The sequence below is a fragment of the Eretmochelys imbricata genome, chromosome 2 (genome assembly GCF_965152235.1).
Source record: "Eretmochelys imbricata isolate rEreImb1 chromosome 2, rEreImb1.hap1, whole genome shotgun sequence".
NCBI classification, from domain to species: Eukaryota; Metazoa; Chordata; order Testudines; family Cheloniidae; genus Eretmochelys; species Eretmochelys imbricata.
The window spans coordinates 16,430,181-16,443,754 of record NC_135573.1 but is presented as its reverse complement, the minus strand read 5'-3'; the positions used below and the strand labels follow the sequence as shown (position 1 = coordinate 16,443,754).

Genomic DNA, 13,574 nt, shown 5'->3' with positions numbered 1-13,574 from the left:
GATCATTACCTGTTAGGTTCACTCCCTGTGGGGCACCTGGCATTGGCCACTGTTGGCAGACAGGATACTGGGCTGGATGGACCTTTGGTCTGACCCAGTGTGGCCATTTTTATGTTCTTAAATCATAGAGAATGAAAATTCTGATTAGGTAATCTAGTCCAGTGGTTTTCAAACTTTTTTTTCACGGACCACTTGAAAATTGCTGAGGGTCTTGGCGGACAACTCAATCTTTCCATATGTTGTTTGTACCTTTAGCTAACTATTATAAAGCGCTTTGGATAAAAGAGCTATATTTAAAAAAAAATTAATAATAATTGTTTTTTTATTCTACATATAAAAGCACACACAGCTCCTATTTTAATATCCGTAGTCTTACCTTTATGATACGATGGATGTGCTCTCTCTCCCCCACCACAGCAGTCCCTGAACTGGGGATGGGAAGGAGGGCCGTCTCTCCCCAGCAGCCGCAGCCTTGGAGCTGGGGAAAGTCGCCTATTTCTCTGGCCACCACAGCCCTGCACGTCCCAAATTCCCCCCCACCCCTTCTTCTCATCCCATTTCCCCCTTCCACCTATTCCCTATTCCCCCCAAGCCCACCACCTCACCTTACATGTGCGTCTTCTCCAGGGTCCAGGCATCTAATTAGTGGAGCCACGCCTGCACAGCTCCACTAATTAGGTGGGTGGCTCTTCGTTTTCTCGTGTACGGCCGCCCAGGCGTGCATCTTAGAGGGAACTATACATGGACCACCTGAATGGAGCTCGTAGACCACTGGTGGTCTGGGGACCACAGTTTGAGAACCTTTGATCTAGTCTATCCACTTGCCTTTGTAAGATTTTTCCTTGTGTTAGAATCTAACAGTTAGATGCTTCAGTGTTTTGTTTAGTCCAGAAAGGATTTGCATGGGCCTGTTAAAAAAGATGAGACTACATAACAGGCAAACTTTGATGGGAACTCTGCAACTGTAACTTATAACCAGGGCCCTACCAAACTCACAGGCCATTTTGGTCAATTTCATGGTCCTAGGATTTTAAAAATAATAAATTTCATGATTTCAGCTATTTAAATCTGGCATTTCATGGTGTTGTAATTGTAGGGATCCTGACCCAAAAAGGAGGTGTGGGGGAGAGGGGGTCCACAAGGTTATTGTTCGGTGGGGATTGCGGTACTGCTACCCTTACTTCTACCCTGCTGCTGGCAGTGGTGCTGCCTTCAGAGCTGGGCAGCTGGAGAGCGGTGGCTGCTGGCTGGGAGCCCAGCTCTGAAGGCAGACCCGCCGCCAGCAGCAGCGCAGAAGGAAGGGTGGCATGGTATGGTATGGCCACCCTTCCTTCTGTGCTGCTGGTGGTGGGGCACTGCCTTCAGAGCTGGGCACCTGGCCAACAACTACCACTCTCCGGTTGCCCAGCTCTGAAGGCAGTGCAGAAGTAAGGGTGACAATACCGTGACCAGTGGTGGATTACGCTTTTCTGAGGCCCTGGGCCAGAACAAGTGGGAGCCCTTCCCCACCCCTTCCAACTGCAGTCGCCCCCGTCTCCCTCCCCCTGTGCTTCTGCTGGGGAGCGGGGTCAGGGCGCAGGGGCTTCCCCTGCTCCCCGGTAGGAGCTCCGGGCGGTCGGGCAGAGCAGGACAAGCCCCCGTGCCCCAGCCCTGCTCCCTAGCAGGAGTGCTGGGTGGGCAGAGTGGGACATGGGGGTGCCCCAGTTGGCCGGGGCCCCATTGACCCAGTAGCTAATCCGCCACTGACCTTGACTTCCCTGAAATAACCTTGCAACCCCCCTGCAAGTCCATTTTGGGTGAGGACCCCCAGTTTGAGAAACTCTGGTTCCCCCCATGAAATCTGTATAGGGTAAAAGTTTAGTACAGGGTAAAAGCACACAAAAGACCAGATTTCACAGTTCATGACATGTTTTTCATGGCCATGAATTTGGTAGAGCCCTACTTATAGCCATTAGGAAAGCACACAAAGACCAAATGTGGGGGGAATGAGTGAAGGGAGGAATTCTAAATAACCTCCTAAAATCAAAAGGTTGAAAATTTACTTTGATTGTAGGCCTGGTTTTTGAAGCACAATTGCTTTGCGGTTGAGGGTCATAGCATTGGAGCTCCTTTTTCCTCTCTGGGAGTGTTATTGGAATGGCCGGTGCTAATCCTCATTTATAATACAGGGCCTGTGAATTGTAGGCAGGATCTCATAAGTTTTGTTCTTTTAAATAAAGAACAAAACTTATGAGATCCTGCCTACAATTCACAGGCCCTGTATTATAAATGAGGATTACAAGGGGGTTTCAGAGAGAATCTTTTTATAGATGAAAATGTTTTAATTTTTGTTCACATTTATGTTTTTCATAAAACCTGATGATTGCAAATGATAAAATAAAAAAACCAACCCATTCTAAATATCTCTGTGCAACTTTTCTCTTAAGGTTTGTTGGCATCCAAAGCTGTTGTTGTGGATGGTGCTGAAAAAAAGGAAGGCAACAAAGAAACAGCTCCAGTCCTGGAGCAGGTATGAAATGGTAGAGTTTGATTCTTTTGCAAGGTTCCCACTGGAGTGTGCCATGGAGATATAGTATCCATAACAAAATTGCCCCTTCAGAAACAGTGACAGGGAACTAAATATTTGATCTTATGTTTACATCTCTGCATAGCCAGAAACATACAAGTAAATTGACACAAATGACAGTGTTAACTTCAATTTTCATAAATGAGTTACTGTCTCCAAGGAGTCAAAGGCTAGGAAACAGCGGTCCCAAGGTTTTATAGCTGGAACCATGCCCACAACTGGCTAAGAAAAAGACCCTTACACAAATTTGATTTGTGGTTTGAAACAGGGTTTTTGGCATCTAGTAAAACTTCTTTTGTAAGAAGTTTCTTTTCTATTGTAAGAATTGGTGTTGTAGACTGTGTGTATTTTATGAACTGTTCAATGAGCCATACATTTTGCTAAGATGTATATTTTAATACGTACAAAAAAGAAACTTTAATGTTAGGGGTCTGATTTAAAACCACTTATTTGAAGAATTGAAGGTTGCCTCCCTATCTCTGGCTCATTCCATTGTGTTCAGGTGTTGCTTGAGTCTCAGAATTGTGCATGATCTTGCATGCTAAAAGGGCTGACTACCTAAGCACAGTAAAGCAAGCTAAGGATGAAGTGGCAGCCTTAACTCTTGATATTTTTGCTTTTGTTGGCTTAAATAAGATCCTTAATCTATGAATATGGCTATTTTGTATTAATTTTCATTTTTTTAATGGTTTGTTTTAAACAAACCATCTAAAAAGAGCACTTCCTTTCTTCACAAGCCCCACCACACTCTTAAAATAATCCCTACCCCAAACTTTGATACTGTGTTTCTTGTAACTGGTTCTTTAGTCCTGATATATGGTGGCATTGCTATAGTTTTTCCATTGACACTGTACTGGATCTGAGCGTCTCAAATCCAGAGTGCTGTCAATGAAAAGTTATGGTTCTACTTTTAATGCTGCCACTGTAATGGTTAATTCTGAGCTACTAAGGTGTCAATGCATTGACTGATATTTTGCATAATGGTTTATGATATATTTAAATGATATTCCACTTCTCAAATTTTTGCATATTAAAGATGCTATAATTTCTTAGTACTTTTGTATAATACTTTGTGTGCAAAAAACTGAAATGTCTGACAGCATGACATTTCTGGAAGAATCATTACACTGTAAATCTTACTGTGCAGAGTCCCATTGAAATGAATGGGATTTTGCCATTTATTAAGACCATATGCAACAGTATAGATTACAGTGCATATTAACAGAAACTTCTGAATAGTAATTTCTCAATCTAAAATAACTCGGCTGTTTCTATTTTTACTTTGTTGATTAGAAATAACAAAATATCCAGAAGGGACTGTCTCCATTCACTGACTAATGGTCTGCAAAACGGTTTTGAAAATACTTGTTTTAGTTATGAGTTCTTAAAAAGCAAAGCATCCAAAACCCAACAAATGTACTACTTTTCCCCTTTCTTCTAACTGAAAAGAAAAACAAAAAACCAGTCAAACATAAACTGATTAAGTGGGGGTGGGAGTGTCTGAGCTCAAATTTTTTTGCTAAATTCCAGCCCAAATGTAAATTAAAATGGCCGAGTTATAAACTCCTAAAATGGCAAAGCTGACAGAGATACTGTCTGCTACCACTGTAATACTGATTGGGTAAAATGTCTTGTAGTGTGTTTTTAAATAATGTAATACAGCACACAGTAATATTCAGGCCAAGAGCCAAAAACATACTGTGCTGATGAAATTATATTTATAACTCTTTTTTAAATTTACAACTGTCTTAAGCCCAAAAACCTCAGACTGTTACGTGTAGATTCAGTAGTTTTATTTAAGTGTATTAGGGTTATGTAATGTTATATTTCCTTTTGAGCAAGACCTGCTTAGATGAATAACTTTAATTCATTAAGGTTTTTTAATGTTAGTTTGTCCTTGTTAAGGGGTTAAGCACCTTATCAAAATATTTAATTTAATTTTTTAAATCTTGTTTAAATAACTTTGTAATTTGAAAGTAATGGACGCTGTAGTAATGTCTTTCACATATGTGAAGATGAACAATAAAATTGTTTATTTACAAGTTATGGCTCTAATTAATTTCTGGTAATACCTCTTTGTAATCAGCATAGGTATACGCTACAGTTCATGGAATATTTTATTTAAATGAATAAACTTCACTTAAATCACGTGTATAATGAGCTGATTCAAGGATAAAACTGGGGATAACTGAATGGGACACTTTGCACCGGAATTTTACGTGGTACTTCCAGCATGCCATTCATATAGCACGCAAGGGTGCCCTTTTTTAAGTATGTAGTGTGTGCTGCTTTTTTTTATATTTCCACTGGAACTTGCAGCTCCCATGTTCCAGTGGAAAAGAGAGCTTCTATTCAGTACCAAAAATGCAGTCCTCTGAAGTACAGAGGTCTGAAAACTGGGAAATGCCCCCAGATGTCAGTGGAGTGAAATCTTTTTGGAGAAAGTGGCACGCACGTTCTAGAAACAAAAGTTTACACTTTCATAATTATGGTTTTATTAGCTAACATAATACCATGATGCATATTCAACTGGGCAATAGATGGAACAAATTTGAGGTCATGTGTTCAGATATGTACAAGCTGCCATTATTGGGCAAGTACTAATATTGTTACAGATTACTCAGCTTGTAAGAGAACCTCCTTCTAGCAAAAAATGTAAAATGCTAATTGCTGTAAATTCAGATTAATTATTTTTAAATATTTCAGTACATGCATTAAAAGGAAGGGTGAACATTTTCAGCTTTAGAAAATGCAGCATATTTTGCTTTTCAAAAAGTGTTGGGTTTTTTTAGCCTATATTTTATCTGCTTGTTTTTTTACAGTTAACAATCTATTTAACCCCGTGGTGCTAGAAGTTGCGATTTCATGAAACATTAGCACAAGCAAGTAGTGTGGTGAAATCCAGACTCCCAGCACTGAAAGGGGTTGTGCTCAAATTTCATTATTGTTTGTTGTTCTAAGACTTTCCTTAAAGGGGCACTGTCAACCTTTTCAGGTGGTTCTTCAAAATTGAAGTAAATTTGTGGAAAATGACATCCAACTTCTAAATATTTATTTTAAATGGATGACTCTTGCTGAGAAACTTAACTTCTGATTTGTGGTGTGATCACAACAAAGCTAACATATCTACTTCCCATTCTGGTTAGTAGCAATAGTGTTGTTCTCTAAGTCATTCTTTATTCTTGCCGAAAACATTGATGATGATGGTTCATAATGAGAGAGAGAGAGAGATGGACATGAAAAGTATTTTATTGTATTAGAAAAACAGCAAAATGCACTATTTGTCAAATGGATATTAGATAGTTGGTAGGAGAAAATAATGTGTTTAAGCTTTTTTTGAGGGTATTGCAAGCAATGAGAAACAAAGAGAAACTTTTAAGGATGAAAGTCATTGGCAGTGTCCCTTTAAAAACAAACAGCTTGCTCAACTTTTACTTTGATACATTTGAGTCTGTTTTTCATTTGTATTGGAAATGTTAAATGTTGGCTTTAAAAATGTTTTTGAATAAATGTTTTTGAATACTAAAGATGCTAAAAAAGATCAAAGTAGAATACAAGAACCACAATGAAGAAACTGAAATAAAAGTATCAATTTCTTATTATTTATTCAGGAGATTTCACCTAAACCTCAAAGTCAGAAAAAAAATGAAGCTGATATTAGCAGTTCTGCCAACACTCAGAAACCTGCACTGTTATCCTCAACTTTGTCTTCAGGAAAGGCTCGCAGCAAGAAATGCAAACAAGAATCTGGAGATTCTTCTGGGTGTATAAAGCCCCCTAAATCACCACTTTCCCCAGAGTTAATACAAGTCGAGGATTTGACACTGGTCTCTCAGCTTCCTTCTTCTGTGATAAATAAAACTAGTGAGCACAGACATTTTAAAAAATACCATAATTCCTTATAGTCATAAGAAATATACAGAAAAATAATTGATTGTAAATTAATGTTGCTTTTTACAATGAATCTGCTTTTTATAAAAAAAAAATTCAAACGTAAGTGGGTGAATTAGGGATAGCTCAAACTTATAAAAAGTAAAGTCACGTAATGTGGTATGTGAATTATGGTGCAAGTAATAATGGCACTTTTATGGTAGTAGAAAGTCATGGCTTTTAATGATTTTAAGTTCCATTGTATGAATCTCCACACTAATGGTACTAGTGATACAGGAGAAAACAAACACCTCTTCTTAAAGGGCCTGATTCATTAAAAATATGTGCAGTTTTCTTGCGGATCTTTCCTTTCCATCATTGAGGAACTCTGCCTTCAGTGGACTGTTTTGATGTACCTGTGTGAAAAAACCTTAGTAGTTCAGCCTTTTTAAAACATGGAACAGGTTTGCAAAATATCAAGATATTGTTGGTGGACAGAAGAGTTGTTGAAACTTATCTGCTGCATAACATCCTTGAATGATTGTATTACATTTTTGAGCATTACAAGCTCACTCTCTATATGTTATTTTTGCTGGAGAGGGATAGTGTAGCCTTTTCAGATTTGTTTTGAGCTTCACCTCTTAAAGACACGTTGTTGCTCAAAGAAGGCAAAGTCGTGCAGTCAACAGTTATAACTAACATGGGTTTCTGTAAAGCAAAAGCCTACGTTTTGCTTCACTCCCAGAGCTGTGACAAAATAAGGCCTGAAGAGGACTCCTTCATCACATGTTGCATCCTTACATCTACAGTTGACATCTTCTTGAGGAGATAAATGTCTCTTAAACTTGTAGCAAATTTTAATTGAATGGGGGAGGGAGATGAGCCAGTTCAGTTTTCTGTATTCTCTCAATAAATATAATTGGTTTTAAATCATGTTATAAATTTCCCCCACAAAACACTGTCATCCACACATGTTGCAATACCCCCAAGATGTCGGTAAGTAGTTTTGCTTGAGGAGGTTTTGTGTTTTGGACTGAAGCTATACATTTGCTTGCCATTAAAAAAACAAACAAACTGTATCTTCATTGCCTAGATACCTAATTTTTTTATTATGGTTTGTAACAGCTCCCACCTCTTTTGACTTTTTTTAAAATAGAAATGTAATTTTTGTTGCTACTGCAAATCTTTAGTATGACACAGCGGAAGCTAGGTAAGGCAAGGAGGAAAAAGAATTAATGATTTACAAAACTCTAATTTATGCAGGTAAAGCACATTTTCCCAAGTACAATATATGAAACATGCATAGTGAGGTTTTATTTTTTTAATGAATCAGGCCTATAATATCTACATATATTTCTCTTCATTTGAGATTCTTCGTGCTGGGGTTTAGACTTCTTGCTATGTAGTGCATTGACAGTTAATGTTTCTGTATTTGCTGTTACCAGGGTGTTAATATCAATTTAGCAGAAAGTGGAGAGATTAGAACTAAAATGAACCATTACTTTTTGTGAGTTTATTTTAAAGTCTTACTGTGACAATTATTTTGCTATACTGGAAATCCTGTTGTTTCTTAAACTTTAAGCTGTCTACTTTCTTATTGATTTGTGAAGTGGCTCCCCTTAATGCAAATAGGTTATTTGCATAAGGACCTCCTCTATATCCATGGAGGCTAGATCCTCAAATTCATATAGTAATATATGAAGCAAAAAAACAAAATCTTGCCTCAAACATTAACATTCATCTGATATTCATAGTTTTTAATCATTTTTACAAAGCACAATGTGATTAGCAGTTCTGCAGAAGAGAACTATGTAAAGCATGACCCTTCTCTAGATCTTAAAATATTTCCGTAAGATTATGACGTATCTCTACTTCATGAACATTGAAAGATCTCTTTTTAGGTCCATCACAGCCAGTGAATCCCCCTAGATCCTACAAATATAGCCAGAGGAGAAGAAGATCACAGCGTTTAGCCACTTGCTCGTTGCCTGATGAGTCTATACAAAAAGTTCCTTCTCCCTCTCCAGTCACTGATGGAAAAGTGTTCTCCATCAGTGCTCAAAATCAACAGCCATCAATATCAGAGGGTAATGTATTTAATCTAATAAAGAACGACCCGAGAGAAACAATCATAAAGAATAAGACCTTTCACATTTTTTTCACCATATCTTTCACTAACATTGAGTACCTTTAGCTATATGCTGTTCGTTTATTGTAACACTGCGACCCATACTGTTATTTGTTGGGCTTATATACCTTTGTTAATATTACATTCTTTTTTTTGTGTAGTACCTGATGTTGCTCATATGTCACTTGAGAAGCGTGGACCATGTCTCCCTCTTGACTTAAGCCGTAGTTTGGAAGTTACAGCACCATTATCCACAGAATCCACTTTCCGTAATGAGTACCCCAGTAAAGAAAAGGAAGATACTCAGATGATTACATATCATTCTTCCAAAGCAGTAACTGATGGAAGAGTAGCTACAACAGCGTCAGGTAAAGAGATTCAGTTCACAAGCAGTTAGGTTTATAGCTGCAGGGTATGTAAGTGTATTGTATGTGTTCAATCATACAAAATGAAGGGATAGGTTTTCTGTTACAAGCTTTCAAGTCTTCCATTCCTTCTGGGATCCTTTTAGATTCTCTGTCTTCTCCCAGCTTTGAACTACATTAGTGCTTTGGTTCTAATGTTCTTCAAGGTGGATCTGGTTTTATACTACAGGTAGGGATCGCAAGCTCAAGAGCAGCAATTTTGAAAAGGAGCATAAATATCAATAAAGCTACTTTGCTGTCAAATGTTAAACTCAGGAATTCCCATTTGTCTTTTAGCTTTAGGTTTAAAATTTAGGAATATCAATTTAACTTTCTTTAGCCAGTCTTGATTTGACTTTTTTCTTCATTTGTTTGATTGGGGAAAATACAGTAATGCTTGTAGAGTAGGATTTTCAAAAGCAGTCAATGTTGGTCTAGCTCTGCTCTCATTTAAAATCCACTGGATTTTTTCCAGTGACCTCAACGGGAGAAATATATGATGCCAAAGATGAACATTTCTGAAAATCCCCCTGTAATTTATAAGTTTATAGCCCTGATCCTATAACCTGTTCCCTGGTGTCAGTGTAGAGCCCCACACTGGGGCTCTGCAGGGGGTCCCACCTGCATGTAGTAGGTGGCCAGAGTTGGGTCCCATCACTCAAGTCATGCATTCAGTTTACTTATGCAGTATAGAAGGCCTGAGAGTTGTTTAACTAAAGTGATTAAAAATGCAAAAAGTAGGAACTTTTTACTGTTCTGAAAAATTAATTTGGAGACCGACTTGTTCTCTAAAATAAAATTTTGTGCAATAAATTATTAAAAATGTAGATTTCTGAGTAGCAGCCGTGTTAATCTGTATCTGCAAAAAGAACAGGAGTACTTGTGGCACCTTAGAGACTAACAAATGCATTTGAGCATAAGCTTTCATGGACTACAGCCAACTTCATCGGATGCATAGAATGGAACATATAGGAAGAAGATATATATGTACATACAGATAAGTTGGAAGTTGCCATACAAACTGTGAGAGGCTAATTAGTTAAGATGAGCTATTATCAGCAGGAGACAAAAACTTTTGTAGTGATAATCAAGATGGCCCACTTAGACAGTTGACAAGAAGGTGTGAGGATACTTAACTTAGGGAAATAGATTCAATATGTGTAATGACCCAGCCACTCCCAGTCTCTATTCAAACCCAAGTTAATAATATCTAGTATTTTTTAGTCTCTAGGTACCACAAGTACTCCTGTTCTTTTTAAAAATATAGAAACATTCTTAAATATTTGTAACTCACTATCTGAAGTATTGTGCTCAAATGAGACTGTACATTCTTATCAGGAAAAATTAAATGTCATTGTGTGGATAGTGATATATTCATGGAATAACTTCCATGGCCCCACTCTTGGAAAGATACCACTCAATGCAGATTCCTGTTGACTCCACATAGAACATAAGAACATAGGTTGATTTCTTTGCCCATTCACAGCCTTAGTTACCTAGTTCCAGGCAGGAATTATTTGGTGAAACTCTGTGACCTGTATTATGAGAAGATTAAACTAGATGATCATAATAGCCCCTTCTGCCACTAAAATCTATTAATCTATAAAATAGATATATTTTTAAGATAAAGCGGACCATAAATATTTCCAATTTTCATTTGTTACAATTTTTAAACGTTGCTCTTCTCTACTTCTCCAGTGAAACTTCATGCATGTGACTCAGTCTTCTCTTGTCTGATTGTGCTATATTACAAACAGTAATTTATAAGAATTCTCCAATGCATTGAAATGTAGTGTGTACTTCAGATTCTATAACAATTTTTCATATCATACTTCGCTTGTGGTGCTAAAAAAGAGAGCTAGAGATTCCATAGAGAATTGTACAGAAACCCACTCATTGAATGTGGATGCCCAGTGTCTTGAGCTCAGAACTATTTAGAAGAGCAGTGTCCGTTGGGGCTGCATGTATGCCCCCATCAAGGAATCTGTGTGTTCAGAGCCAGGTTACAAAAGAGGGACCAGCAGCACCAGCTACCATCTGTTTCTGTGTTGTCATAGCTCGCTGCAAGTGTTGTGACCATCAGCTTTACAATTTCATTATTTATTCTGATTTTCCTGCTGAATCTGTGTTGGGTAGGGTGATTGCTGGTTAGTTTAGTGTAATTAGTGTTGCTTTTTAGGTGTTTGCTTTGTTGCAGAGTATCCTCTTGGCACCAGCTTAGGGTCTGAGTGGTTTGGTCCTGGTCACTAACTGTTCCTTCACTCAGTGAATGTCATAAAACTGCTTCAGTGAATGGGCCTGGTTTTAGTCCAGGCTATGGATTATTCTGACAAAAAAAACAACAACACAGGCTTTGAACAAAGCATGCTGTGGATCAGAAATACTAGGCACGTCAGTACTCGTATTGTTTACTCCATCTCAGAGAAGACTATTTCCTGAGGTGTGCTGGTTTGTCTGAGGTTTTTACATCTTGGGCCCAGAATATATGAGACAGTATTTACAGCTCTTCCTTCTGCAGAAGGCTGTGAAAGCTAATTTGATGGATCTGATTTCCACAGATCCTGGTCTTTCTAAGGTTAACAGTGCTTGTTGGCTCCACATAAGATTCAAAGTAGTCTGCTTCAGGTTTGAGGGAATCATTCCTTGGGTGCCAGGTACCCGTTGTTGTATCTGTACCTCTGGGTCTGTGGCTTGATCATTCTGCTTCTTGGAGATGGCAGTGCTTGTTTTGAATAGGGATGTAAAATGTTAACCGGTTAAGCGATTAACCGATAAGTATCAGCCTTATTGGTAAAGTATTACAGTTAACATTTAAATTCTGGCTGCGGGACTTCGCTGCTGCCCCTTCTATCCACCGTCCCTGGGATTCTGTCCTGAGGAAGCTCAGGTGAGTTTTCTAGGTGGCATGCTGCAGACCAGCCACCTGAACAGCACATGTGCTATGGTTGGAAGGATAGGTCTGAGGCAGTTGAGCTATTTGGATCTGAAGCTTCCATAGGGAGTCTTGGATCTGAGGACCCCATCTTTGGGTGACCTGATAAGCCTGTGTTTTTGAATTAGAGGGAGCCCCTGGCTCCTGTGCCATATTCTTGGCTTGTCATAGGTCTTCTGAGCCTGATAACTCGAGTTTGCCTCATAGTCTTCCTTCTTCATCTTTGAAGAAGTCCTTCCTTCCAAGGGCTACCCAACTTAGCCTTGGCATCATCAGGAACAGGCTTTGAAGCTCATTTGGTCTGCTCTCATCTTTGGAAGACCCTTATGCACTTTTGAAGGGGTCTGGTCTTCTCCTAGATAGGTATTTACTTACGTGGGTTTCTCCCATACCCCTTTCTGCAGATTTCCTTTCCTTGGGGAGCTTTTGGACAATATGGCTCTTTGAGGAGCAATCACCACTGGTTTCTTTTTTGCCCGAATACTCTAGAATCTAGACACATCTATTCCTGTTAGCTTCTTCTCTCTGAGGAAAACTAGAGTTCTTTTACCCATGTTGTCTTACCACACTTCCATCTTGAGGGCTGTCCTTTGATCAGGAATGAGGATAATCTAGACAGAAATCCTGTCAAAATTGGAGGATGGCTGATGATATGGAAGTCATGGATTGTACTGAATTCAGGCTGGCTTCTTCCACATCCTTTGAGAAGCTAGTGGTGGCAATGTCACCACTGGAGGACTGCAGTTTCAGAATCTGTTGGGAGCACTGGCTGACGTATTGAATCTGATGTTTCTCAACTACCCCCAGAAAATACACATTGATTTTTGACATCCTCAGATCTAAAAAAAAGGGTTGAGTCAAGTTCAGTATCTTCATTAATGATCTGGAGGATGGCATGGATTGCACCCTCAGCAAGTTTGCAGATGACACCAAACTGGGAGGAGTGGTAGATACGCTGGAGGGTTGGGAGAGGGTACAGAGGGACCTAGACAAATTAGAGGATTGGGCCAAAAGAAATCTGATGAGGTTCAACAAGGACAAGGTCAGGATAGGTTTCATTAAGTGATCACGTATAACATAACTGTGAACAGGATTGTGAAAGACTTCATGATTTCTAAAGTAGAGCTTAATGCCCATATGAGGGTAGAGAAAAGTGAAAAGGAGCTAACCAAGGGCAAAAAATAGTCAGCTTATCGTCTTCTCTGTTAGTATTGTAAGCCCTTTGAAGCTTGCCAAGTGTCTGCAATAAATCATCTTCCGAAGACAAGAGGTGCATATCTACATAGCTCTTGCCAGTGGCAACCAGTTTTACTTACAGATAATCTTCCAGCAGTCAAATCTGCCAAAGTTTCTGTTTGAAATTTCAAACATGCTACCATGAACCTGATGCACTAAATTACAGTGTACCACATATGGAAAATGATCTCACATAAAAGTTTTAGTGTGCTCTTGTCTCAGGGGACTTATGGTTAGATAAGAGACCAGGGTTTGCTTCTCAGCTCTGCCAAAGACTTTCTGGTGTTGAGCATGCCACTTTATCTCTCTCTGCATAAGTTTTCTCATCTGTGAAATGGCATTATCTCAGAAAAGTGTAACAAGGCTAAATTAATATTAATAAAGCACAGTGAGGTCCTGGGATAGAGGGTGCTATAAAAGTGCGAGATATTAACAGTA

General features: G+C 38.9%; 1 protein-coding gene across 15 annotated transcripts in view; it reads left to right on the top strand.

Annotated features, from left to right (window-relative positions):
* The window catches only part of PHF20L1 (PHD finger protein 20 like 1), an 80,512-nt gene that overhangs the window by 31,927 nt on the left and 35,011 nt on the right, over positions 1-13,574 (top strand). For 13 of the 15 annotated variants that reach the window (XR_013345069.1, XM_077809768.1, XM_077809772.1 and 10 more), the window contains 4 exons: positions 2,427-2,509; positions 6,178-6,430; positions 8,338-8,523; positions 8,726-8,932. Coding sequence is in view for 14 of the 15 variants with exons in the window: in XM_077809768.1 (XP_077665894.1) it covers positions 2,427-2,509; positions 6,178-6,430; positions 8,338-8,523; positions 8,726-8,932 (729 nt within the window). In the remaining variant the exon portion in view is untranslated. Of the gene's footprint in view, positions 1-2,426; positions 2,516-6,177; positions 6,431-8,337; positions 8,524-8,725; positions 8,933-13,574 lie in introns of those variants that run through there. The other 2 variants (XM_077809773.1, XM_077809781.1) reach the window with 2 other exon arrangements.